At 43.2% G+C, this 26,583-nt stretch overlaps 1 protein-coding gene and 1 pseudogene across 2 annotated transcripts; one reads left to right on the forward strand and one right to left on the reverse strand.

Moving 5' to 3' along the window:
- The first annotated feature begins 542 nt into the window (after positions 1-542).
- LYG2 (lysozyme g2) lies at positions 543-24,606 on the forward strand. The gene is made up of 6 exons (XM_008254684.5): positions 543-1,124; positions 1,549-1,600; positions 10,337-10,477; positions 11,183-11,379; positions 13,375-13,513; positions 14,758-24,606. The coding sequence occupies exons 2-6, from the start codon at positions 1,558-1,560 to the stop codon at positions 14,874-14,876; spliced, it is 639 nt and encodes a 212-aa protein (XP_008252906.4). The 5' UTR covers positions 543-1,124; positions 1,549-1,557; the 3' UTR covers positions 14,877-24,606.
- LOC103347020 (large ribosomal subunit protein uL18 pseudogene) lies at positions 4,843-10,342 on the reverse strand (annotated as a pseudogene). The gene has a single exon (XR_016229162.1). The product of XR_016229162.1 is annotated as a large ribosomal subunit protein uL18 pseudogene (transcript).
- Positions 24,607-26,583: the final 1,977 nt, after the last annotated feature.

The raw sequence follows: 26,583 nt of genomic DNA on the forward strand, positions 1-26,583 counted from the left end.
AAAGCAGCAGAGGGTGGCCCAAGTGTTTGGGCCTCTGCTACCATATGGGAGACCCGGAAGAAGTTCCTGGCTCCTGTCTCAGTCTGGCCCAGAACTGGCCATTGTGTCCATCTGGGGAGTGAATCAGAAGATGGAAGATCTCTTTCTGCCTATCTCTCCCTCTCTTTGTGTAACTCTTTCAAAATAAGTAAATAAATCTTTTTTTAAAAAAAAGTCCCTTCCATTTCCCATTTCTGAGACTGACAATAGGCACAAGCATGAAGAAGCATACTGTATCCTTGAAGACATTTTTATCCCTGGCCAGATCTGTTTTACCCAAATCCTGGGAAAATGTCAGCCCTGAGCACCCATGTTGTGACTCCCTGGCTTTGTGCTGGTCTCCCAGAGCAGGCAGCCTCTCTTGCACTTGTTTGTCTGAAGTGGCATTGGAGCAAGGATCCAAGTTCACCTATCATGGTCATGTGACATAGTGGAATGAGATCATATGATATATGGCATGGGGATCACGGATTGTGTGACATTGGAATGGGGAACTCAGCTTTGTAGGTAAACAACTAATCCAGGAATGAGAGCTGCTTGTACTTCCTGCTTATTTATCTTTTTATCTCTTCCTATTCTCAAATTTAGAAGCTATTTACCTCGCACAATTTTAGATATCCAGAAGCAATCCATAAAATAGATGCCTCCAGTACAATCTGGGGGGTTCATTAGCTTTATTAATTAATAGTGGATAGGAAACACTTTGAAGTCCTTTTATTAAAGAGGCTACCCACACACAAAGTACTATTATAATCGGGTCTAATGAGGTCAGTGGTTTAAAATGTGGGGTTTAAAACCATCTATAAAGCTCCTCTACCAATCGTTGGTACAAGGTGAAGGAAAAAGAGGCAGGGGAGTCTCCATGCTGGCTTTTAAAAGCTTCCTCCGCAGCAGCAGAGCCACACTGAGGTCTGCTCAGGTGAGAGCAGAGGTGCAGGGATCCAATGACCACTGGATTCTCCAACTGTTGAACCTATGCTGTAGGACAAAGATCACGGCTTTGTAAAGGCTTCACGCGCAGCTTGCTGCTGAGTACAGAAGACCTCAGCGAGGGGGAGATTTTCTCTGTGAGGTTGCACAGCCAGGTGAGTGCTGAGCATCTTGTATCTTATGAAACTTACGGGCTGTCTTTTGAATGAAACCTAGGAAAGAGTTGATGGGGAAAAGTCTCTTCCAAGTCATGTTCTCTGATGCCATAATTAATCTACTGTCTTGTTTCCCCTAGGGAGACTGTAGTACAAGAACAGGGCACGTAGGGATGAAAGTGGGTGTGGGGTCACATAGACACAATGGGCATGGGACCCTTGTCAATGTGAAGTTGGGTTCGGATGAGTGGGGTCATTATGCTTAGGGAAAAATGATCCGATGAAGCACACTGAGACTATGAGATACTATCTTGAACTGGAAAATGTGTATTGAATTGGAAACGAGTCAATTTTTTTTTAAGCAAAGCAAATTTCCTTTAAGATATTCAAGTTTTAAAATTAACTCATTTCTCTTTCAAATTAGAACAGGTCCATGCTGACCCCTGTCATCCTTTTGGGATTTATTGCCCTCATTGGTAAGTCATTGACTGACATCTACCATTGTTTGCAGGGTTTCCACGAAAACATCTAGTGCTGTCATGAATTAGAAAGAGTAATGACTGCAAGTAATGGAAGAGTGGGCACTCCTCCTGATTAGCTTGACCACTAGCCAACTGCTTTTTTACATAATGTGTATTTGGTTTGCCAAGAAGTCGATATCAGTGGAAATTTTAAATAATCAAGTATCAATTGGTCTGCTTACTTCCTGTCTGACAGTGCACCTACCAAGCTTGATATCTTACTGAGAGGTATATGAAGAGTGCTTTGGGAGGCTAGATACGTAGAGAGAAAATTATCCATGCCAAGCAGTAGATAAAAGTTAAACGAGTGTGAACAGAATAAAACCACTATGCTGGAAGGAGTTTGGAAGGAAGAGCTCATATCAAGCCTGGATGCTCACATCTGAAAGGCTGCAGTTGTGGTAGACATAAAAGTTGAAGTTCAGTGATTTAATAAGACCAGGGAAGAGCCTGCTGGAAGGGAAGAATGACTCCAGCAAAAGAAATGCATGACATACATTTTGGATATAGCAGGCAAGTCCTTGTGACAGGACAGACAAGGGGACTTCTAAGGGGAAGGCTAGAAAGGTAGGTTGGTGAGATGGTAAGGAACCTTGAATAAGAGATCAAAACTTAAGTCTAAGAAAAATAGGGAGCCATTGTAAGCAGTGTTCAAGTTGTCTTTATTTGTAGGGTGATGATTGAAAAGGAATTGTTTCTCAAATGTTTAATTCTAAATTTGGAGAAGGGAGGTTACTCAAAGGCAATGATTTCCTGTTGCTTATGGTCAAAGATGAGGAAACATATTTTTATTTGTTTATTCCTTTTTAAATTGCTGCATAGAAGCAGGGTCAGAGAGCCAGTAGACTAATTATGAGTTACCATGCTAGCTGCGTATAACTGACATGTGACTCTAATAAAAAATGGACCTGGGTGTTTAGTACAGGGACCAGGGTCATATTCCAGTTCCCTTAATGCAGTGCTTCTCAAGCTTTATGTACAGAAGTCAACTGGGATAGTTGGTTAAAGTGTGGACTGTCTGACCTGATACCTAGATTCTGGTATTAGGTGCCCAGTGATCTGTATTTTTTTTAACTTTTATTTAATGAATATAAATTTCCAAAGTACAGCTTAGGGATTACAATGGCTCCCCCACCCATAACTTCCCTCCCACCCGCAACCCTCCCCTTTCCCGCTCCCTCTCCCCTTCCATTCACATCAAGATTCATTTTCAATTCTCTTTATATACAGAAGATCAGTTTAGCATATATTAAGTAAAGATTTCAACAGTTTACATCCACATAGAAACACAAAGTGAAAAATACTATTTGAGTACTAGTTATAGCATTAAATCACAATGTACAGCACATTAAGGACAGAGATTCTACATGAGGAGTAAGTGCACAGTGACTCCTGTTGTTGACTTAACAAATTGACACTCTTGTTTATGGCATCAGTAATCACCCTAGGCTCTTGTCATCAGTTGCCAAGGCTATGGAAGCCCCCCCCCCCACTTTTTTTGACAGACAGAGTGGACAGTGAGAGAGAGAGAGGGAGAGAGAGACAGAAAGGTCTTCCTTTGCTGTTGGTTCACCCTCCAATGGCCACCGTGGCCAGCACGCTGAGGCTGGCGCACCGCACTGATCTGAAAGCAGGAGCCAGGTGCTTCCTCCTGGTCTCCCATGGGGTGCAGGGCCCAAGCACTTGGGCCATCCTCCACTGCACTCCCTGGCCACAGCAGAGAGCTGGCCTGGAAGAGGGGCAGCCGGGACAGAATCCGGCGCCCCGACTGGGACTAGAACCCGGTGTGCCGGCGCCGCTAGGTGGAGGATTAGCCTATTGAGCCGCAGCACCGGCCTATGGAAGCCTTTTGAGTTCACCAACTCTGATCATATATAGACAAGTTCGTAGTCAAAGTGGAAGTTCTCTCCTCCCTTCAGAGAAAGGTACCTCCTTCTTTGATGACCTGTTCTTTCCACTGGGATCTCACTCATGGAGATCTTTCATTTAGGTCATTTTTTTTTTTTTTTGCCAGAGTGTCTTGGCTTTCCATGCCTGAAATACTCTCATGGGCTTTTCAGCCGGATCCACATGCCTTAAGGGCTGATTCTGAGGCCAGAGTGCTGTTTAGGACATCCACCACTCGATGAGTCTGCTGTGTATCTCGCTTCCCATGTTGGATCGTTCTCTCCCTTTTTTATTCTATCAGTTAGTATTTGCAGACACTAGTCTTGTTTATGTGATCCCTTTGACTCTTAGTCCTATCATTATGATCAATTGTGAACAGCAATTGATCACTTGGACTAGTGAGATGGCATTGGTACATGCCACCTTGATGGGATTGAGTTGGAATCCCCTGGCACGTTTCTAACTCTACCATTTGGGGCAAGTCAGCTTGAGCATGTCCCAAATTGTACATCTCTTCCCTCTCTTATTCCCACTCTTATATTTAACAGGGATCACTTTTCAGTTAAGTTTCAACACTTAAGAATAACTGTGTATTAATTACAGAAATATGCTGAGTGAAATAAGCCAGTTCCAAAGGGACAAATATCATATGTTCTCCCTGATCGGTGACAACTAACCGAGCACCAAAAAGGAAACCTGTTAAAGTGAAATGAACATTATGAGAAACGGTGACTTGATCAGCCCTTGCCCTGACTGTTGATGAACCACTTAATACGTTATCCCTCTTAGTATTTTTGTGTGTGTGTGTTCTACTTAATGCTATTGGTTGAATTCTGTAGTGATCTGTATTTTTAATAAGCAGCCCAGGTCACTTTGATGACTCTGGTCTGCAGGTCAGAGTGAACATGGCAAAGGCCCCCCAGTAAAAGGACATTGAACCTGTCAATATATTGACACAATCCAAATAGTTTAGATAAACCCCTTTCCCCTTCCTTCATCCATGAAGTTATTCGCTGAACAAATATCTATTGAATATCTGCTTTGTGTCAGGAATTGTGTCAGGTGCGGAGGAGGGTACAGCCAAGAAAAGCATGGAGTCCTTGCCCTATGGAGTAAGATAGAGAGAGAAGTGGGTGGGGAATAGGGGGGATGGAAAGAAGTTAGGAAGGAAGGAAGGAAGGAAGGAGGGACAGAAGGAGAATAAAGTGGCGGTAAGAGGTGTGAATACAATAATCTAAGACCATGGGGATAAGGAATGAGAGATGAATGTCTTTTTAATATGGGTGTACAAGAAAGTCTCTCAGATAAAGTAACTTTAAAGATGCTTTTTATTATAGAAAATTTCACATATACAAAACACAGAGACATATATTCTCCCACATAAGGAAGGTTCAAAAGGTTCATAGAAATGGAATTAAAGGCCAAGTTTATTTTGGTGCAAAAAAAGTTTTTTGAAATCCATACATAGTTTATAATACACATTTTCCATGAACTTTTTCAACTCTCATGTACCCACAACCAACTTCTACAATGTTCAACATTTTGCCATTATTATTTTATCCGATCTTTATCCCTACTGTGTGTGTGTGTATTTTAAAGCAAATCTAACATATCAAACCATTTCACCTGGAATGGGTGTTTGGCCTAGTGGTTGAAATGCAGGCTGGGGGACTTGTATCCAATATCAGAGTGCGAGTTCAAGTCCTGGCTCCGATCCCTAATCGCAGCTTCCTGCTAATGTGCATTCTGGGAGGCAGCAGGTGATGGCTCAAGCAGTGGGTCCCTATCATCCATGAGGGGGCCTTGATTTGTTTATAGGCTCCTGGCTTCAGCCAGGCCCAGCCCTGGCCATTGTGGGTATTCGAGGAGTGAATAAGTGGATGGGAGCCCTGTCTATCCACCACTCTCTCTGTCTGTCTGCCACTATATAAATAAGGCTGTAACCTTAAAGAAAAAAGATTTTAAACATTCACCTATAAATTATTTTGTGTGTGCCTAACACATAAGCTGCAGCTCTGGTGCAAGAAGACGGTCCTGGCTCATCTTGAGCATTTCCTGGTTCAGACCAGGCTCTGGCCATTTTCCTGGGGAGCACTGGCTCCTCTTAGCTGGTAATGGTACTTAGGGATCACAGTTTGGATACTAGGGGTGCTCCACTGCCTCGGGGTTGTAAATCCTTCTAAGTTAAAGAAACATAATTATGCATTCATACAAATATCTCACATTCATATTTCAGAACACAAGGGCTTTATATTTGCATCTGCTATTTTATAGTAAAGATCTTAATTCTAATTGAATTAACATTACTTGTTTATGTAAAATAACATCAAAATAATTATGACAGTATTATTGACCAACAAGACAGTGAATATAGTTTATTATTTTCTTATTTGTTTTATTTTTAACTTTTACTGGATAGACAGAGGGGAGAGAGAGAGAGAGAGAGAGAGCGTGAGCGCTCATTGTCTGGTTCACTCCCTAAATACCCACCAACCCAGGGCTTGGCCAAGGTTGAAGTTGGGATCCTAAACTCAATCCACGTCTCCCAATGGGTGGCAGGGACCTCGTTCCTTGAGCAGTCATTCGCTGCCTCTCAGCACGTGTATCAGCAGGAAGTTGGAATCTGGCACAGAGCCAGGACTTGAACCCAGGCACTCCAATATGGGATGTGGGTGTCCCGACCAGCTTCTTAACCATTAGGTCAAATGCCCACCTATCATTCCTTAGGTTTTTAGGATGTAATCTACTAATTGTAGACACTTACATTGACATGTTTAGTCACATGCAATAATTCTCCTCTGTGTTAATTAACTTTATTTGTTTTTCTTTTTTGTTGCTACTTTTTTTTTTTTTTTGGCTTGGTCAATATGTTTATTATCTTTATCAGAGAAGTCTTCACAGAAAGTTGTCTGGTTTAGCTCCCAGCAGCCGCTCCTGAGCTCTGAGGAGCTTGCTTTCTTTTGAGCTACCCGATCTTTCTTCTGGGCAAGGGACATTTTGGGACAGTTCTGCCTCCTCTTTTTAACTTCTCTCTTACGCATCTTCTCATAGACTGGATTCTCTTGCGTAGCTGCATGGGCTTTCTTAGACATCTCCTCCATCCTTCTGGAGTCACACTGTTTTCTATGTATTGAGAGAACTGTTTCTTGTAAGCATCTTCATTTTTGTCCACTAGGGTAATGCATATAATCTGCAATGTTTTGACCCATGGTGTGCTTCTGGTGTTCTTCCACATTAAACTGCTTGCTTTCAGAATCATAAATAGGGAATCATTTTGGTACTATAAGGGATAGAGAAGCCTCCATCCACAGCTCCCTTCAAAACTCCAAAAACGTAACTGCCAGTAGTAGTCCTGGCACGACTTGCATCCAAACAGCGGGTGGGGGCACCAGGCTGACCGTCAATGCTTTCCACATTGTATTCATCTCCAGGCACCTCATTTGGCCTGCATAGATCTTGTCCATGCCAAACCTACTGAGAATTCGGTGAGCCAGCAGCAGGCCAGTACAATGTGCTGCAGCATCGTCCATCAGACCCACTTTCACACTGTGTTTTGGTAGTTCGTGTGCATAAGCTGCCCACTATCATATCCCCTTCAATATGGGCACAAACAATCTGACAAGTGATCTCTCTGTTACATGAACTATCATCCTGGATTTGGGTGTGTTGTGCTTATTTTTATCCTGGATTACCAAGCACTTCTGGGCATAGTAATCAACGTACTCTCTTATCACCTTCTAATTTTCATGTGGTATCTACTAAAGTAGGCCTTGTTCTTGACATCTTTAACAAAGCCCATGCTGTGGCCCAGAGACTCATGACCGTGGCTCAACACATACCTCTGTTTTCATGATTCATTTCTTCCCTATTCAATTTTTGTATTTATGATAACACTCACATGGCTCCAAAATAAAAATCATATAAGGAATATTTAGAGACGTCTGGCCTCTAGCCCTGTACCCTCCTCAATCCTTTCCCTATAAATAACCATTTTTATTAGTTTTTGGCTCATCCTTGTATTGTTTTTTAAATAAGCAAATTACACACACACACACACACACACACATCCATTTTCTTCTCTTTCTTACACAAACAGAATACCTCTATAAATACTATTCTGTGTGTGGAGATAATTTTATAGAAGTATATATAGGTCTTCTTTCCTCTTTATAGCTCATAATATACCACGGGTTGCTGTAGCTTGCATGATTCAATCAGTCTCTACACAGGTGGCATTTGCATTGTTTTCAGTCCTTTGCTGTTACAAAACTGCTATTTGCAAAACTTCCTTCCATGGCAATGTGGGAGATTGCCTATTTCTTCATAACCCCACTCACACTTGTGAACTTTTGTCTGTTGAAGAGTTGAAAATGCTCCTAGTGGGCCGGCGCCACGGCTCAGTAGGCTAATCATCCGCCTTGCAGTGCCGGCACACCGGGTTCTAGTCCCGGTCGGGGCGCCGGATTCTGTCCCGGTTGCCCCTCTTCCAGGCCAGCTCTCTGCTGTGGCCAGGGAGTGCAGTGGAGGATGGCCCAGGTGCTTGGGCCCTGCACCCCATGGGAGACCAGGAAAAGCACCTGGCTCCTGGCTCCTGCCATCGGATCAGTGCGGTGCGCCGGCCGCAGCGCGCCGACTGCGGCGGCCATTGGAGGGTGAACTAACGGCAAAGGAAGACCTTTCTCTCTGTCTCTCTCTCTCACTGTCCACTCTGCCTGTCAAAAAAAAAAAAAAAAAATGCTCCTAGTGATGCTTTAGGATGGCTTTCTCTTCTTTGAGTGTGATTGAGGACCTGTCTATGTGTGTATGCATCATTGCCACTTTTTGCTTGTCAACTGTCTATTCATATCTTCTGCTGGTTTAGTGATATTTGAACAGAGATCTGAAGGCAATGGGGCAGAAAATCACATCGACAATAGGGATGGCATTCCAGGCAACAGGAACTGCCGGTGTAAAGGCCCTGAGGCAGAAACCTGCCCAGCCAGTTGAAGGATAGGCACCAAGAAAAGGGAGATAAAGGAAATTCGCAAAAGGAGTCAGATCAGCGGGGCTTGGAGGCCGCAGTGTGGACTTGGCCGTTCCTCCGAGTGACGAGAAAGCCATTGGAAGGTTAAGAGAGAAACCGATGATTCCACACACATTTCCACAGGAGCCCTCTGGCTGCCCGGTGCAGAGCAGACTGCAAGGCTGGAGCAGGGAGGTCGGTCAGGAGGCAGTCACAACGATTCAGACGAGCCGCGAGGCCGATGTGGCCCGCAGTGGCAGCGAAGGTGGGACAGGTGGTTAGGTCCTGAAGACACTCCCAACAGCAGGCCTCAGTCTTACATGTGATCTCTGTGAGGGAACCTGCCGCTCATCCACTCACACACACGCTGTAGGTGAGAGGTACTAACCGCGCACCTGGGAGAGTGCTGACCTCATGGCTCCTCCCCTCTGGATCGGATGGAAATCCACTCTTCTTACAGAGCTTCATGGCTTTGCTGGTGTCTGCACTTCTAGGTTTTCTCGGAACCCCAAGTTCATGTCACAGGATCATTGCCTAATTTTCTGGTCCATTCACAAAACCTTTTTGTGCTTGTTTGTGGTGGGAGAGAGTGAGTTATGCCTGTATTTTTGTTGGTTTGGTGAGTTTTGCTTTTTAAAAGATCACATATTTCAATTAATCTTTAGGGTTGCCTGGTTTTCTTTGCAAAATAAATATTCACATATGCCTAATTCTAAGTAAATATCCAGTCTCTTAATACTGTGATGTTAATCAGAACTATACCTAGAGTGGGTATATCAAATCTGCAAGTGAGAGAACATACCTTTTTACATCAAACATTTCAATAAAAGACAGTTCTTTTCCTTTTTAAAAATTAATTTATATGAAAGGCAGAGTTACAGAGAGAGAGAAACAGACTTTCTATCCACTGATTCACTCTCTAAATAGTGGCAACTGCCAGGCCTGGGCCAGGCTGAAGCCAGGAACCTGGAACTCAATCCACATCTCCTATGTGGGTAGCAGTGGTCCAAGCACTTTGGCCATCTTCCAATGCTTTCCCAGGTGTATTAGAGGGGAGTTGGATCAGAAGTGGGACAGCCTAGACTTGAACCGGCACTCATATGGGATGCCAGTGTTGCAGCAGGGGCAGCTTAAGCTGCTGTGCCAGGACACTGGGCCCCCAAGATAGCCTCTTAAAACAGATATTTGTAGTCTTACTGTATAAGCCAACAATTCTTGGGACTATTAGAACAAACCTTTCAACAAACCTGTCACTATAGAAAATAGACTTGTCTCTTTATAGTGGCAGAATAAAAAATAAGAATAGGTCTAACTTAAAATTTTATGGTAAATTGAAATTCTATTTCTTATTAGAGTTAGAAGCTCAACTTCCCAGCAACATGATAAAAGTAATATATTTCACATGCGGTGGTACCTTTACTTTTACCTTGCTAAATAAAGGCAAATTGCTAAGTGGATGTTTACATCTCCAGAAGCATTTGTGTCCCAGCATTATAAAGCTTCTGTCAAAGTTCCTGATTAAAACTCCTGTGGTAATTTTAATTCTGATTAAGACTGCATCTGAGGCTTATGAAAACTGATTTTCACAATATTTTGCCTGATGCTTTAGAATTGAGTGCTGTATTAAAAAGGGGGAAAAAAAGATTGGAGTAGAGTAGGAAAGGGGAGCCCCTGTTTTGTCTGATGAGCCAAGGATGGCAAACAAGACTTGGGGAAGACTCGGCCTGTGGCCTTGGTGGTTAGCTTAGTACTGTTCTTAGAGCAAGTCACCAGCTTCATGTGAACTACTATTCTGCCCCCAGGCACTTCCAGGGCCTCGTCTCCCTTCTTGCACTCAATAAACCCTCACCTGCATCCTCGCCTGTACCACGGCTGCTATGGGGACATCATGACCATGGAGACCTCTGGGGCGCTCTGTAACATAAAGAGTTTGCTTCACTGCGGTAAGTGGAAAGCAAAGCACATCCCGGCATGCCCCCTTCCCCTGTTTTCAGATTCTTTTTTAAAAATTAATCTTGAAAAGCTGGAATCATTATTATAACATGGAATATCAAAATTACAAGTTAGAAAAAATACCAGAATGCTGACCAACCTAACGAACCATTTTACTTCCCCCAGGCCTGGCCCATTCTTTCCAAACCTTGGCCACATACATTTGCTTTTACCATTGAAACTATTCCTTAAGTAAATGTTCTAGATCCTGGCTTTGTTTGCTGCTGTGCTTACCCGTGTGACAGCATGAGCATTTTAGCAAGGCCTCTTGTTCTTTGTGTGTGCTTTCCTTTGTCATCCTAGTGTCAGAGGGTCAGAGCTGTGACTGCAAGGTCACCTCTAACCCTATCCTGTTAATGTACAGATGTGAGCCCCGAGCCTCAGCAGAGAAACTCCCCAAGGCTCAGCGCTAGGTGGTGGCAGGGCCAGATTAAAACTCAGATTGGCTGACTCCTAGTCAGAATGAGAAGACATGAAGGAGAAGGGCAAACAGAGCAGAAGTGGTCCTGTTATTGGGTGTGGGGCTGTCTGGTTTTCTATAGATCCAAGGGGTGGCTTAGAATGGGCAGTAGTCAGAGACGTGGCCAACTTAGTAAACTTGGGAAAGGATTCTCTTAGGGAATGGAGGAAACGCAGTTTCTCTTCTGTTTACTTAGGGATACGTGGTTCAGAAATGTTTGCTGAGATGGATTTGAGGACCTTGAAGCCCTACCAGACTCTGATCAAAGAAGTGGGACAGAGGCATTGCGTAGACCCTGCTCTCGTCGCAGCCATCATCTCCAGAGAAAGCCACGGAGGAGCTGTTCTGCAAAACGGCTGGGACCACAGAGGCCTTAAATTCGGCCTGATGCAGGTATTCAGCTAGAAACTTTCCATCAGCCCCACTTCTGCAAAAACTTTCCTTGCACAAACTAGAAATCTGTCTGCGATGCTTACAGGCCCCGAATCACTCAGGCATCTGGCTATACTTTGTTCTGAGATCTGTGTAACACATCTCTAGTAACAAGATTTATCATTTATTGGGTATCTTCAGAGAAATGTTTTATAAGTTTTATAACTATAATTTTTTTTTTTTTTTTTTTTTTTTTTTTTTTGACAGGCAGAGTGGACAGTGAGACAGAGAGAGAAAGGTCTTCCTTTGCCGCTGGTTCACCCTCCAATGGCCGCCGCTGCAGCCGGCGCACCGCGCTGATCCTGGCAGGAGCCAGGAGCCAGGTGCTTTTCCTGGTCTCCCATGGGGTGCAGGGCCCAAGCACCTGGGCCATCCTCCACTGCACTCCCTGGCCATAGCAGAGAGCTGGCCTGGAAGAGGGGCAACCGGGACAGAATCCGGCGCCCCAACCGGGACTAGAACCCGGTGTGCCGGCGCCGCAAGGTGGAGGATTAGCCTATTGAGCCACGGCGCCGGCTTATAACTATAATTTTTTAAAAGATTTATTTATTTATTTGAAAGTCAGAGTCACACAGAGTGAAGGAGAAGCAGAGAGAAAGAGAGAGGTTTTCCATCCAAAGGTTCACTCCCCAGATGGCTGCCATGCCTGGAGCTGCGCTGATCTGAAGCCAGGAGCCAGGAACCTCCTCTGGCTCTCCCACGTGGGTACAGGGGCTCAAGGACTTGGGCCATCCCCCACTGCTTTCCCAGGCCGTAGCAGAGAGCTGGGTCAGAAGTGGAGCAGCCGGGACTCGAACCAGCGCCCATATGGGATGCCAGCACTGCAGGCAGCGGCTTTACCAGCTACGCCACAGCACTGGCCTCTATAGTTTTATAATAAATAATATGCCCTCTGTTTTAACTGAGAACATACTCTAAAGAACACTATTATTGTACGTGTCCTCTTGGGGTTCTTGAAGTAGTACAGTTCATCCATGGCGATAAAAATACTTTAAGCCCTTCTTGAACCAACTTGTTCCTTTGGGTAAATTGGAGAAAGGGATCCAAATTATTGGAATATTTGCTTTAAGGCTCCATTTTAAATTGTTTGTAGAGGGGCTGGCATTGTGGTATAGCAGGTAAAATCACCGCCTGTTGACATCGGCATCCCATATGAGTCCCAAGTGCTCCTCTTCCAATCTAGTTCCCTATAAATGGCCTGAGAAAGGCAGCAAAAGATGGCCCAAGTGCTTGGGCCTCTGCCACCCACATTGGAGACCCAGAAGCAGCTCTGGGCTCCCGACTTTGGCCTGGCCCAGCCCTAGCCATTGCAGCCATCTGGGGAGTGAACCAGCAGATGGAAGACCTCTCTTTCTCTGTAAGTCTGACTTTCAAATAAATAAATAAATAAATCTAAAAAAAAAATTAAGAAACCTAGACTTCAGTTGGGAGGGTGGGTATGGTGGGAGCTGAACTCTCTCTCTCTATAGATATAGATATAGATATATAGAGAGAGTAAGTATATTCCTAAAGTTGTACTTATGAAATGTATGAAGTTTGTATCCCTTAAATAAAAGGTTTCTTTGGAAAAAAAAAAAGAGAGAGAGAGAGACTTAGACTTCTAGCCTTTCTGGTTAGAAACAAATTTTTATCTTAATTAGCTGGATAATAATTTATTACTATAAGTGTCCAGACTTTGGGTGTTAACTGTATGCTTTAGAACAACATTCTTTTTGTTATTATACTTTTGGTTATTTTACAATGCTTAGCTAAAAGTATGCCACGTCCACTTGCCCCAAACCTTTCTTTGTTTCACTGACACTATATTAAAGAAAGGACAACAGAATTGATTCCTTGGGATAAAGGAAAGTGTCAAGACCAGTGTCTTTGAACTTGAAGATAAGGAAGAGAAATTAGGAACTGCAAAAAAATGTGTCGCCTCATCCAGATGCTGATATTATGACTTTAATTTTCTAGCTTGATAAACAGATTTGCCACCCAATTGGTGCCTGGGACAGCAAAGAACACCTCTTACAGGGTGTTGAGATACTAGCAGACAGAATTAAGGCAATCCAGAAAAAATTCCCCACATGGAATATGGTTCAACATCTCAAAGGTAGGCCTTACAAGTAGTGCTGTGTAAATGAGTAGGGAATGAGACTTGAGGGTCAGATGCACCCTTGGCCTCCCTTGTTGGGTCAGCAGTGGGTCTGGGAGCTGTGAAAGGCTGAACTAGCATTTTGTGAATTGTTGAGTTACTTCTTCCACAGACTCCTTTCCCCTCTCTAAGATGCTGGGCTTCTTGCAGCATCTCTCTCATCCGGACCAAACCATTGAATGATGCCCTGAGAGTCAATGTGATGGCTTCAAAGAATGTTTGCCTTCTTCTCGTAGCATCTCTTGTGATGCAAGATACTGTTAACCACTTTCCAGGTTGTTTGGATAAACTTTGACTCTGCAAGCATTCTCAGGGTTTCAGGTACCCTGAGAAGCCCAAGTAGAGATCTCCAATTGGCAGACCACAGCCTCCCTCAAATTCAGTACTGTCCAGACAGAATGAACACACTGGACTCCCACCATAAATCTACTCATCTTCTGCATTTCACGTGTCTTTGGATGGACCATCATATAGCCAGGAATCTCAGCCAGAAAGCCAGACTGTTTTTGTAAGCCCTCTGGTCCCTTCTCTTATCACATCCAACCGCATCAATTCCTATAGATCCCCAGTATATGTAAAGCCTCTCTTCTTCTACCCTTGATAGTCTTAATTCAGAACAGTTTCTCTGTGTCAAGATTATTAAAGGCAAGGAGTCTTTTACTCTTGAGATCAAAGCAGAGTACAATTATGTTAAATACACAAATAATTATTGAAGATAAAATGGCAGGGTAGAATAGCACATGCATGTAGGTGCGCATGCACACACGCACACACACACACACATCCTATGAAGAAATGAATGCCTTGGGTACCTTGCATTCAGTGTGGCACCTCTCCTGGCACACAGTAGGTATTCAGAAACATTTATTGAATAATGAGTTCAGTGAGTGCCTAAATGAGTACGTTATCAAATAAAGCTTTCTCAGAATGAAGATTTGCTGGGGATTTAGTTCTTCCAGGCCTAGACTACACAAAGATCAAGCATAATGTGTGCAACAAGAAAAACAAGAGAGAAAACCAAATGGGGATTTTCCTAGTGAGTTTTGGGTAGTGCAGCCTTTCAGGGAGGGGTGAAGGAGAAGGAGGGTTTGGGTCTACCTGCTTTATAAGATTTGCCTGGACGGCCAGCATCCTAGGAATGCTCATATTTTATTTTTGTTGACAGTTAATATGTGAATGTAAGCCTCTGTGTTTCATTTCAGGTGGACTCTCAGCCTTTAAGTCAGGAATCGAAGGCATTGACACACCTGCAGACATAGATGATGACTACGTCGATGATGTTATTGCCAGAGCTAAATTTTATAGACATCATGGTTACTAGGCAAAGCTCTGTAATTGGGTCAGGTTGGCAAGGTACCAGGTGGCCTCTTTGAAAGTTTGATATGAATGTGTTGCACTCAACACTGACAAAGAAATGGTACAGATTATAAAAGAAAATTCATTTGCCAATTTCCTTAATGAAAACAATAAGCAGTTAAAAAAAAAAAAACCAGCCCACCTAGGGGTATGTGTTGGCTTAGTGGTGAACACCAGTTAAGACGCTTGTATTTGATACCTGCTCCAGCTCCTGACTATGACTTCCTGCTAATGTGGACCCGGGGAGGCAGCAGTGATGGCTCCAGTACTTGAGTTCCTGTCACTCACACAGGAAACCTGGATTGAGTTCCTGGCTCCCTGGCCATTGTGTGTATTTGGGGAGTGAACCAGCAAAAGACAACTCTCTCTTTGTCTTTGTGACTCAAACAGACATGAAAGGAAGAAAAGAAAATCCTCCTCGTTCACAATATGATTCCCAAGAAATGTACAAAGAGTCTTCAAAAGGTTCATGGAAAATGTGTATTACAAGAAATTTTGTGTGAATTAAAAATGTTTTGTACCAAAAAAAAACCTTAAGTCTTTTAATTCCACTTCCAAAAAACGTTTTGAAGTACCCTTGTACATATAATAGCTTTGTAGTCACGGTGAACATCATGACAGGTGACATCCACATGCTCCTGTGCGGTCTCATATAACCCATGATTTCAATGTCCCCTACTCCTCCTCTACCAGAATTGCTAACGAGAAGTGAAGTGAGTCTGGTATGAGCCTCTGTCCTCTCCTCATTATCTTCCCAAACCACTGTGGCTTTGCTTACGAGACCAGTCAGCCAGCTCCCGGGACAAGGGAGAAGTTAGGGATGGAGCTGTGGCTTCACAGGCTAACACAGAGCTGACCACGATAAAGTGATCTTCAAGTCACATCCATCACATTCCTCAATCATACCAACCTCCTGTGTCTTCTCGTTTTTTTAAAAGATTTATTTATTTACTTGAATGTCAGAGAGAGCGAGAGAGAGAGAGAGAGAGAGCAAGAGAGAGAGAGAAAGTCTTTCATCCACTGGTTCACTCCCCACTTGGCTACAATGCCATGCTGATCCAAAGCCAGGAGCCAGGAGCTTCTTCTGGGTCTCCCACGTGGTGCAGGGGCCCAAGGACTTGGGCCATCTTCTACTGCTTTCCCATGCCATAGCAGAGAGCTGGATCAGAAGAGGAGCAGCTGGGACTTGAACTGGCGTCCATAAGGGATGCCAGCACTGCAGGGGGCGGCTTTACCTGCTACACCACAGTGGCGGCCCCTTCTCTCGTTTTCAAAAGATCCAGGAACTGATTCTCCTTGGTTACTTTGTTCTTTGGTTTTGCTCAACCTACCCAAAATTTTCCTTCTTCTTGAAGGAAACCAGGTGCTATTTGTAGCCTTTACTTCCATAATCAGGAGAGGATACAAACAATTGTATGCTGGAGTGGAAAAGTCACAACATCCTTGCTGACGTGGCCAGGCGTTTAAGTTCAATGAATGTTTCTACCCATCACTACTCTCGGAAGCAACCAACATCATACTCACCTACCTCTGAGCCACTTTGGGGAATGCCAGGTAAACCCTTTCCTGCCCAATGACTTCTCAACCTACCCTGAAGATCTGAACCAGGCAGAATGAGAAATAACTGTTTCCCTAGGAAGAGCCAACAGTCAGTGTGGCAGTGATACAGCGTACAGTCCTGCATCTCTTGTGATAGTTTGAGGTCCACGTCACAGCTGCTGAGTATTGTGAACACCATCCTGGCAAGTGAGCAATCCACATGTCTACTTCGATTAAGAATGACTGCTTCGGGGCCAGCGCTGTGGTGTAGCAGGTAAGGCTGCCACCTGCAGTGCCGGCATCCCATATGACCGCTAGTTCAAGTCCTGGCTGCTCCACTTCAGATCCAGCTCTCTGCTATAACCTGGGAAAGCAGTGGAAGATGGCCCAGGTCTTTGGGCCCCTGCCCCAACGTGGGAGACCAGAAAGAAGCTGCTGGCTGCTGGCTGCTGGCTTCAGATGGGCTCAGCTCCAGCCGTTGCGGCTCTCTGGAGAGTGACCCAGCAGATGGAAGACCTCTCTCCCTGCCTCTTCTCTCTCTGTGTAACTCTGACTTTCAAATAAATAAAACTTTTTTTTTTTTTTGACAGGCAGAGTGGACAGTGAGAGAGAGAGACAGAGAGAAAGGTCTTCCTTTGGCATTGGTTCACCCTCCAATGGCCACTGCGATTGGCGCGCTGCGGCTGGTGCACCGCGCTGATCCACGGCAGGAGCCAGGTGCTTCTCCTGGTCTCCCATGTGGGTGCAGGGCCCAAGTACTTGGGCCATCCTCCACTGCACTCCCTGGCCACAGCAGAGAGCTGGCCTGGAAGAGGGGCAACCAGGACAGAATCTGGCGCCCCGGCCGGGACTAGAACCCGGTGTGCCGGCACCACAAGGCGGAGGATTAGCCTAGTGAGCTGCAGCGCCGGCCAAAATAAATAAATCTTTAAAAAAATGCTTCTTGGCTTTTCCTCACAAGCATGCATTCACTTCATTAACAGCACCTGCAAAATCACTCTACAGTGATAATGCTGGGGAGTGGGGCTAATCCCCTGCTACTCTGAGCTGACAAGCAAGCACGCAACACACTTCACTGCATTTCTAAGTAAAAGAGGCTGCAGGGATAGAAAGGCAGACACCAGCAGTTGGAGGTCAACTGGGAATTCTGAAGGGTTCAGGAATATGGGAGGTACTGATGATATCTCCATCACAAGGGCGAGGCACACCTGGAGGTTTGGACTATCCCTCCAACATGGTTTGCCTGCATCTATTACTTAACAACTTGCTAAGAATAATCTGGGAATAACACAAAAGCCTCATTATGCCTTATGATTTCCATGGCAAGCTTCTCCACAATCTGTTAGAAACACAAATTAGATATAACAGAACTGCCTGCTTCATCCTCTTCCCCATCTCCAGCTCAACAGCTGGCCTCCGGGATTTACCGAGAACAGTGTCAAAGCTGTGGGACTTGCGTGGCACCACCAACTATTCCTGTGTCTTCAGAAACCCTCAACTTCTTTATATTGTTTGCTTGTGCTCCTTTCATGGATAATGAATTATTTCATATCTGCATACTACTGCGTAAAACATCACTTCTTCCATTAGTTCAAAAACTAGGCTTCCATTGGGAGATGAATAAAGATTGTCTTCTAGTTTTCAAAATAAAAATCTGAAAACATTTCCCCCGTGGATCTTTCATGATTACATTCTTACCCCCTCCCCCCCCTTTTTTTTTTTGGCCATCAATGCCTCACATCCTAGAACTGAGATATAAGTGGAAATATGTATTTGGTATCCAGCACTGTGCAGAGGCGGCAAGGGAATGACATTTCAGCTTCAGCATCTGTTCTTTCTAATATGTGTAATGTTCTCAACACTGATATTTAAAGCCCAGGGGTAAATAGAGATGATGAGCAAAGCACACAAAGCCTTAATCAGGACAAATAAGGTTTTGAGTTTTTAATTAATTAAATTATTTGAAAGGCAGAGTTACAGAGAGAGAAGCACAGAGATCTTCCATCTGCTGGTTCACTCTCCAAGTGGCCACAATGGTCAGGGGTGGACTAGGCTGAAGCCAGGAACTTCTTCCAGGTCTCCCACATGGGTACAGGGGCATAAGCACTTGGGCCATCCACTGCCTTCCCAGGCACATTAGCAGGGAACAGGATTGGAAGTGGAGCAACTAGGACTTGAACCAACGCCCATATGTGACAGTGCTGCTGCATACAGCGGCTTAACCTGCTGTGCCACAGTACCAGCCCCCAAATAAGGTGGATATTTTAGATCTACTGCATAGGATGTTGACCATGGTTAATAATAGTTAATTGAACATTTCAAAATCACTGAGTATAAATTCCAAATGTTTTTATTCCCCAAAATAGTACTTAATATGTTAATTAGCTTGATTTAGTTTACATTGCATTCATAAATAAGAATGTAAAAGAAATTAGGTTTCTGATGAATAAAAAGATTATAAATCTCAATAAAGAAATAGAAATGATAAAACTAAATGGTAATTCCAGAACAGAAAATAATGTCTGTAATAAGAGAGATTTCCAAAACCATAAAAGCTTTCTTCATGCCTCTTTCTAGTCAATATATCCCTTCCCTAAGAGGTTCTGACTTGTACTAAGGTAATTTGAACAAAAAGTTTATAACAAAACAGATTTAAAATCAGTTTATTTTGGCACAAAAAAATTTGAAATCAATGCATACATGGGGTTTTTAAAAGGTTCATGGAAGTGGTGTTGTGGTGCAGTGGGTTGGGCTGCTGCCTGCAATGCCAGCATTCCATGTGGGTATCCATTCAAATCAAGGCTGATCCACTGATTATCCAGTTCCTGGTATTGTGCCTAGGAAAGCTGCACAAGATGGCCCATGCTTGAGCCCATGCACCTATGTGGGAGACCTGGATGGAGTTCCTGGCTCCTGGCTTTGGCCTGGCTGAACCCCAGCCATTGAGGCCATTTGAGGAGTGAATTAGGGAGAGATCTGTTTCTCTTTCTCTCTGTGTGGAACTCTTTCAAATAAAATAAATCTTTTAAAAAAAGTTAATAAAAAATGTAGATTATGAAAAATTATGTAAGGACTGCTAAATTTTTGTGTCAAAATAAATTCATCTTAAAATTCCATTTCCATGAACGTTTTGAAGTACCCTCATAATACTATAGAGTAGTTTTGCCTGTTATATGAATAGAATCATACAGTTTGTACTGTTTTGTGCCTGACTTCTTTTGTTCAACATAATTTAGCCTTTGAGGGGCAACCATCTGGAATAGCAGTTAAGACCCTAACTGAAACCCTCCACATCCCGTATCAGAGTACCTTTATTACTGTCAATCTTTATGCTTGTTATACTGATGGCTACACAGTGATAATATATGTTATTCTGATTTGCACTTACCTAGTGGCTAATGATGAGAATCTTGTCACATGCTTATTGGCCATTTGACTATCCCCTCTTGCCTTGTGCTTTTTTTTTCCCCTAAAGATTTCTGTGTTTTACTTGAAAGTCACAGTTATACAGAGAGGAAAGGCAGACAGAGAGAGAGAGAGAGAGAGAGAGAGAGAAAGAGACATCTTCCATCCGTTGGTTCACTCCCCAATTGCTCCAAGGGCTAGAGCTGCACCAATCCAGAGCCAGGAGCCAGGAGCCAGGAGCCAGGAGCCAGGAGCCAGGAGCCAGGAGCCTCTTCCGGGTCTCCCACATGGGGGCAAGGGCCCAAGGACTTGGGCCATCTTCCACTGCTTTCCCAGGCCATAGCAGAGAGCTGGATCAGAAGTGGAGCAGCTGGGTCTTGAACCAGCGCCCATATGGGATGCTGGCACTGTAGGCGGCAGTTTTGCCCACTACACCACAGCACTGGCCTTGCCTTGTGCTTTTAAAGTCTTTCATCAAGTGTTGGTGGGATTTTTGGTCTTTTTCTAACTGCTTTTTAAGGATTATTTTATAAATTCCAGATATGAAATATATATATATGAAATATATATATATCTTGTAACTCTCTTTTTCTAGTTTGGGCTCTGCATTTTAACAGTCTTCATGGAATCTTTTGAAGAACAGAGTGGCTAATTTTAATAAAGTTTTATTTCAACACTTCCTTTTACTTTCTTATGTCCTATTTAAGAAATCTTTGCATATTCTAAGACATGAAGATGACAACTTGATGTTTTTATTTTCCTAAAGTTTTGGTGGTTTATCTTTCACATTTTAAGTCTCATAATTCATTTTGACTTAATTTTGCATCAGAGTCAAAGTTTGGTTTTTTCATTCTCATATGGCCATTAAGTTAGCTAGCATCACTTATTACAAACACTATCATTTTTCCACTGAATTGCACTGATGATATTTTTCATAAATCAGGTCACTTAAATGTATGTGTCCATTTCTAAATTCTTTATTCTATTAGTTTTTTTTTTTTTTGCTTCTACCAATACTGCATTGTTTATCTTTGCAATAAGTTATGATATCCTGTGGTGTAATTTCACCTACTTTGTTCTTCAATATTGTCTTACCTGTCCTGTCATGTAAAACTTTATACAAGTTTTAGAATCAGCTAAATTCCACCAAAATGTTAAGACATTTCAAAGGGATCACACTGACTGTATACCAATCTAGGAAGAATGGTTATATTCACAACATCAATTTTTCTACTTCATGAATGTCAGATATGTATTAGGGTTCTCCAAAGAGACAGAACCAATAAGATAATACATAGATACGAGAGGTGATTTATTAGGGGAATGGGCTCAAACAATTATGGCAGCTGGGAAATCCCAAGATAGACTGTCTGCAAGCTGGAGACCTGGGATGCCAGCAGCATGGCTCAGTTAAAGTACAAAGGCCTAAGAACCAGGAAAGACAATGGGATACCTCTCGCTCCAAAACTCAAGGCCTGAGAACTGGCAGAGGAGTATGTGTGGGGAAGAGTCCAGTTGACTTTCCATATTTATTCTCTCTGGGCCACCTGGATGGTTCCTACCCACAATAAGCATGGATCATCCCTACCGCGTCCACTCAGACTCACTCAGTAATCTCTGGAAATACCTTCAACAGGCACACATCTAGGTATTCTTTAATCTAGTCAAGTTGACAACTAAAACCAATAATCACAACCAATGGTGAAGTCATTTACATCTAAATTGATTGCTGATGAAAAATAATTTTCTTTTACAATTCTGCTATTTGCTACCTATATGTCTATATCATTTTTGCTTCTCAATTCTTACAACATTCTTTGTTTCATGCTTGATTTTTTTATAGTATGCTTTTTTTTAATTAATTAATTTATTTATTTTTTTGACAGGCAGAGTGGACAGTGAGAGAGAGAGACAGAGAGAAAGGTCTTCCTTTTGCCATTGGTTCACCCTCCAATGGTATAGTATGCTTTTTGATACCATCCTCAATTCATATATATATATATATATATATATATATATATATATATATAAAATGGTAGAATGGATAAAAAAATGAATAAATTGTATGCTGTGTGCAAGAGACTCATTTTGGATCCAAAGACACAAACAGATTGAAAGTGACTTGATCAAAAAAGATTTCTCATGCAAATAAACAAAAAATAGCTGTAGTAGCCACCTTAACATCAGAAAAAAGTAGACTTTGTCTACAAAGTTTGCTACATCAGACAAAAAGGTCACTGTATGTAATGACCAAGGAGACAATTCACCAAGATAATATAACATTATAAGCGGACATGTACCTCATAAAACAGCCCAAAAACAGAGGACACAAGCCTGCAAAGAACTGAGGAAGAAACAATCAATTCTATAGTAATTCTGCGATAAGGCAGACATTTCAATATCCCACTTTCTCAATTGATCCACTCTAGACAAAAAATCACTATGGAAAAAGAAGACTTAAACAATACCATAAACTATCTAGATCTAACATACATATATAAAACACCCAAACAGCATCAGAATATTTATTCTTCTGAACTTTACGGAACGTCCTCCAGGATCAAGACGATGTATTGGAACAGAAGTCTCGAGGGACTGTTGCTGTGGTGTAGCAGGTGAAGCCACTACCTGAGACAGCAGCATCCCACAGGGACATGGTTTGAGTCCTGGCTGCTCCACTTCCAATCCAGCTCCCTGCTAATGTGCCTAGGAAAACAGTGGAAGATGGCCCAAATGCTTAGGCCCCTGCACTCATGTGGGAGACTCAGATGAAGCTCCTGGCTCGTGACTTTGGCCTGGCCCAGTCCTGGCTGTTCCAGCCATTTGAGGAGTGAACCAGTAGATGAGAGGTCTCTCTCTCTCTCCCTCTCTCTCTGTAACTCTTTCAAATACATAAAAGCAAATCTTTAAGGAAAGAACACAAGTCTCAATGGGTACCAGACATTATACAAAGTATCTTCTCTGACCAGACACCATACCTTTGCAGGTACAATCAATGAAGATGAGTTGACATGGAATTGGGGACTGAGGGTTTATTCAATGATTAATGTCCTCAGAAGACTAGGGACATTTAGACTCAGAGGGGACACAGGAAAGAAAGCCATGTGAAAATGAGGCCGACGTAGAAGCTCGGAAAGAGGTATGGAACAGATTTTCCTTGAGGGCCTCTCAAAGGACTCAACCCTGCCAACATTTAGACTTTGGACTTCTGATCTCCACATTGAGACACAATACATTTATGTTGTTTTAAGCCACCCAGGTAGTGATACATTGTGATGGTAGTCCTAGGAAACTAATACACTACTTGTTGATGATAAAGTTGCGTTTGCTCTTGGATATACCTTGCCACCACCATATGAGGTGTACAACTCACATAAAGATCTCGATGCCAAAACTGACACTCCACATTTCACTGACACAGGAAAAACAATTGGAGCAGAACCTCTTAAAGTTGATAGATCTACCAAATCTTTCTCCAATTTTTGCCATTGTTCTCCGAAGCCAGAAGGAGGGGCCCGAATCTATAGCTAAAGACCTTATATCCAAATGTCTTCTCACACCTTGTACTAGCTCTTTTAAAACTTCAATCCTGCCAATAATAATAATTTTAAAAAGGTAAGGATATAGATTTATTCAAGACTTCAAGGTTATTAGCAAAAATTGCATTGTTTGCTTCCTGGCAGAACTAACCCAAATACTACTTTGCCTTCAGTTCTTCCAGAAGCCACTAGCTGCACTGAATGGATCTCTGCTCTGCCTTTTCCTGTGAGCCTCTAGACCAGGACAGTCAATATTTTCCTGCCTTCTCCTAGGGAGGTGAACACACCTGGATACACTCGTGCCCCAGGGGTCAATACAGTCAGGCTGCAAGGGTTCACTGAGGTCCCTCCTACTTTGTTCAAAGGCAAACCCATAAAAAGGATATCATTGACTTTCTCTCAGGATGAACAGAATGGGGACAAAAAGTTGAAAAAATAATTTGTAATTTTGCCAAAACAGAAGTTCACACGTGCGGCATGTTCTATTTAAGGAGGGCAAACTTTTTCCCCTGATAGGCTACACTATCCAAATGTATGCTAACTCTGCTGCCTGGCTCACCACGTGGGAGCTCCTATGCACCTGCTCTGCCACCACCAGACTTCACCAGATGCCAGGCTATTGGGACCATCTGATCCCGAACTGTGAATCTCCAAACTGGAAAAGATAAAGAACTGCATGACCAGATGACCAGGAGCTAATGAATAGCTCCAGACGGTATTGCTCCACCAAAATAAGGAGGCACATTGTAAAAAAACAAAAACAAAAAAACCAAACCAGAAGCACAGCACCTATGGAAAATTCTCAGTGACAGGATTCCTCCACCTCTCCTCTGTTTCATCTCCTTTGAGAATACACCTGACAGACACCAATGCAACAACTCCCCAGTCTGCATGCAGAAAAGCTATAATAAGTAACAAGGCAAAAATCTAAATGACAGTTATAGAAATACAGCTCTTTTTTATTGATCCACTCACAATTTCTCTAAGACTTTGGATAACAGCATCTTTTGGTTACATTTTTAATAGTCATGTCATTAAAAAAAGATGTATCCTAGACCGCTCCCAAATTGACAGTTGAGGGGATTTCTAGGTTTAATCTGTTATTTCAGACAGTGGATAATGATATTTTCTGAGACTGACACCTGTAGGGAACTCAAAGAACAGGTCTTCTATGACCTGAAGATTCTTCAACAGCTTCTTCCCCTCTAGCCCTAACTACAAAAATCTTTTATTTATTGGTGGCTACGGCATGCAGTAAGTCCTGGGAATTATCAAAAAAGCCATCACTTAGTAAAAGCATAGCCTCTCCCTTCACCTGGCTGCAGAAGCTTATCTTTCTCTTAGGGCAGTTCCTGAAACTGAGAAACTTCTTGATGCTCCTGCCAAACTAATTCTGGGCTCCTTGCTTGTTCTCACAGTTCCTCTTAGAGTTCAGACTTTGCTACTGAGAACCTGCAGTACTTTCCAGCCAATCAACCTTGGGAGGTTTTGTTACTGCCTCCCACTTACACTGCTACTATTTACTGCAGCAAATCAATCCCGCCAGGCTCCTGCCCCTGGGGAATGACCGACAATGTCATCGTTATCTTACCTCACTTGGGAGACTTGCTGTACTGTCACTGAGCCCCTTTACTTAATCTGATCATACCTGACGCCAGAATTGGAGGACTATCAAGCAATGTCATCCCTAACTGAAACTCTCCTTTATGATACAAGTGTAGTTCAAAAAGTTCCTGGAAAAACAGAATTAAGGTAAGCTTATCTTGGTACAGTTTTTTGGAATTCATGTACAGTGTTTTCATAGTATGCATATTCCACAAACTGACTGGCAATCCTTCATATGGTCCTCTGCGGTACAGTCAGCCCAGAGAACAGAACTTCTGGTACTTATCAGATGACATCAACTAGCCACAGACTGGAAAATAAGCATAGGTACAGACAGCAGGTATGCTTCTGGAGTAGCAATGCACCGGAACCAAGGTGTTTCTTATCTCTGCTGGAATTCTCATAAAAAGTAGACAGGTTAGGGAATTGTTAAAGGTACTCCCCTTTCCTCGAACGGTGGCTATTATCTATGCTGAGACTGATAGAAAAAAATGATGATATGAAAGCAAAAGGAAATACTCTATTAGATCATTATACCAAACAATCAGACAAAAGCCTCAAAAAGACATCACTGAGAGGGATCCAAAGAGGTCATTATAAAATACAAATGCTTAATTCTGTGGGGTCTTGTCAGTTTGGGCTATAGGCTCTAAGGAGGCCACCATCAACCCTGTCTCCTGGTAGTCATGCCTTCGGGTAGCTTTCTTCTTGCTTGAGCATGGGCAGGACCAGGCTTGCTTCTAACCAGCGGAAGGCAGCAGAGGTGATGGGATACACACAACTGCATTATGTGGGTGTACAGGGCCCATCTTGTTTGAGTCTGCCCAATGCTGGTTTTGAAGCAGCAACTTGCTGTGAAATCTACAGCCATAAGGAAATCAGTTCTGCCAGCCCAAGAGCGTGGAAGCAGATCTCCCAGTCGAGACTCTCTCCAGAACCCAGCCTTGGAGAACACCTCTTGACCTGTGAGACTGGAAGCACACTACCTAGCTAAGCCATGCCCACTTTTTAAATTATTATTATTAATTTATTTGTGTGAAAGGCAGAGTTAGAGAGAGGAGAGACAGAGACAGAGACCTTCCATCTCTGCTTCATTCCCCAAATGGCCATAACAGCCAGGACTGAGCCAGGCAGAGCCAGGAGCCAGGAGCTTCTTCTGGGTCTCTCACAAGGGTGCAGGGGCCCAAGCACTTGGGCCATCTTCTGCAGCTTTCCCAGGAGCATTTGCAGGGAGCTACGCTGGAAGTGGAGGAGCCGGAACTCAAACCAGCACCCATATGGGATGCTGGCACCGCAAGCTGGGACTTTAACCTACTGAGCCACAGTGCCGGCCCCAGGGCCACATTTTTTACCCATAGATACTGAGAGACAATGGTGTGTGTGTTATTTTAAGGTAAATTGTGGTAACTTGTTACTTGACAACAGAAGACCAACAAACTGGCCTATTTTTACATGGTCTCCTCCTGGGTGGCAGGGGCTAAAGCACTTTGGCCACTTTCCACTGTCTTCCCATGTGTACCAGCAGGAAACTGGATCAGAAGTGGAATAGCCAGGCCTACCAGCACTCTGATATGGACAGGGAAG

The sequence above is a fragment of the Oryctolagus cuniculus genome, chromosome 2 (genome assembly GCF_051225735.1).
Source record: "Oryctolagus cuniculus isolate XC-2025 breed Fujian yellow rabbit chromosome 2, ASM5122573v1, whole genome shotgun sequence".
NCBI classification, from domain to species: domain Eukaryota; kingdom Metazoa; phylum Chordata; class Mammalia; order Lagomorpha; family Leporidae; genus Oryctolagus; species Oryctolagus cuniculus.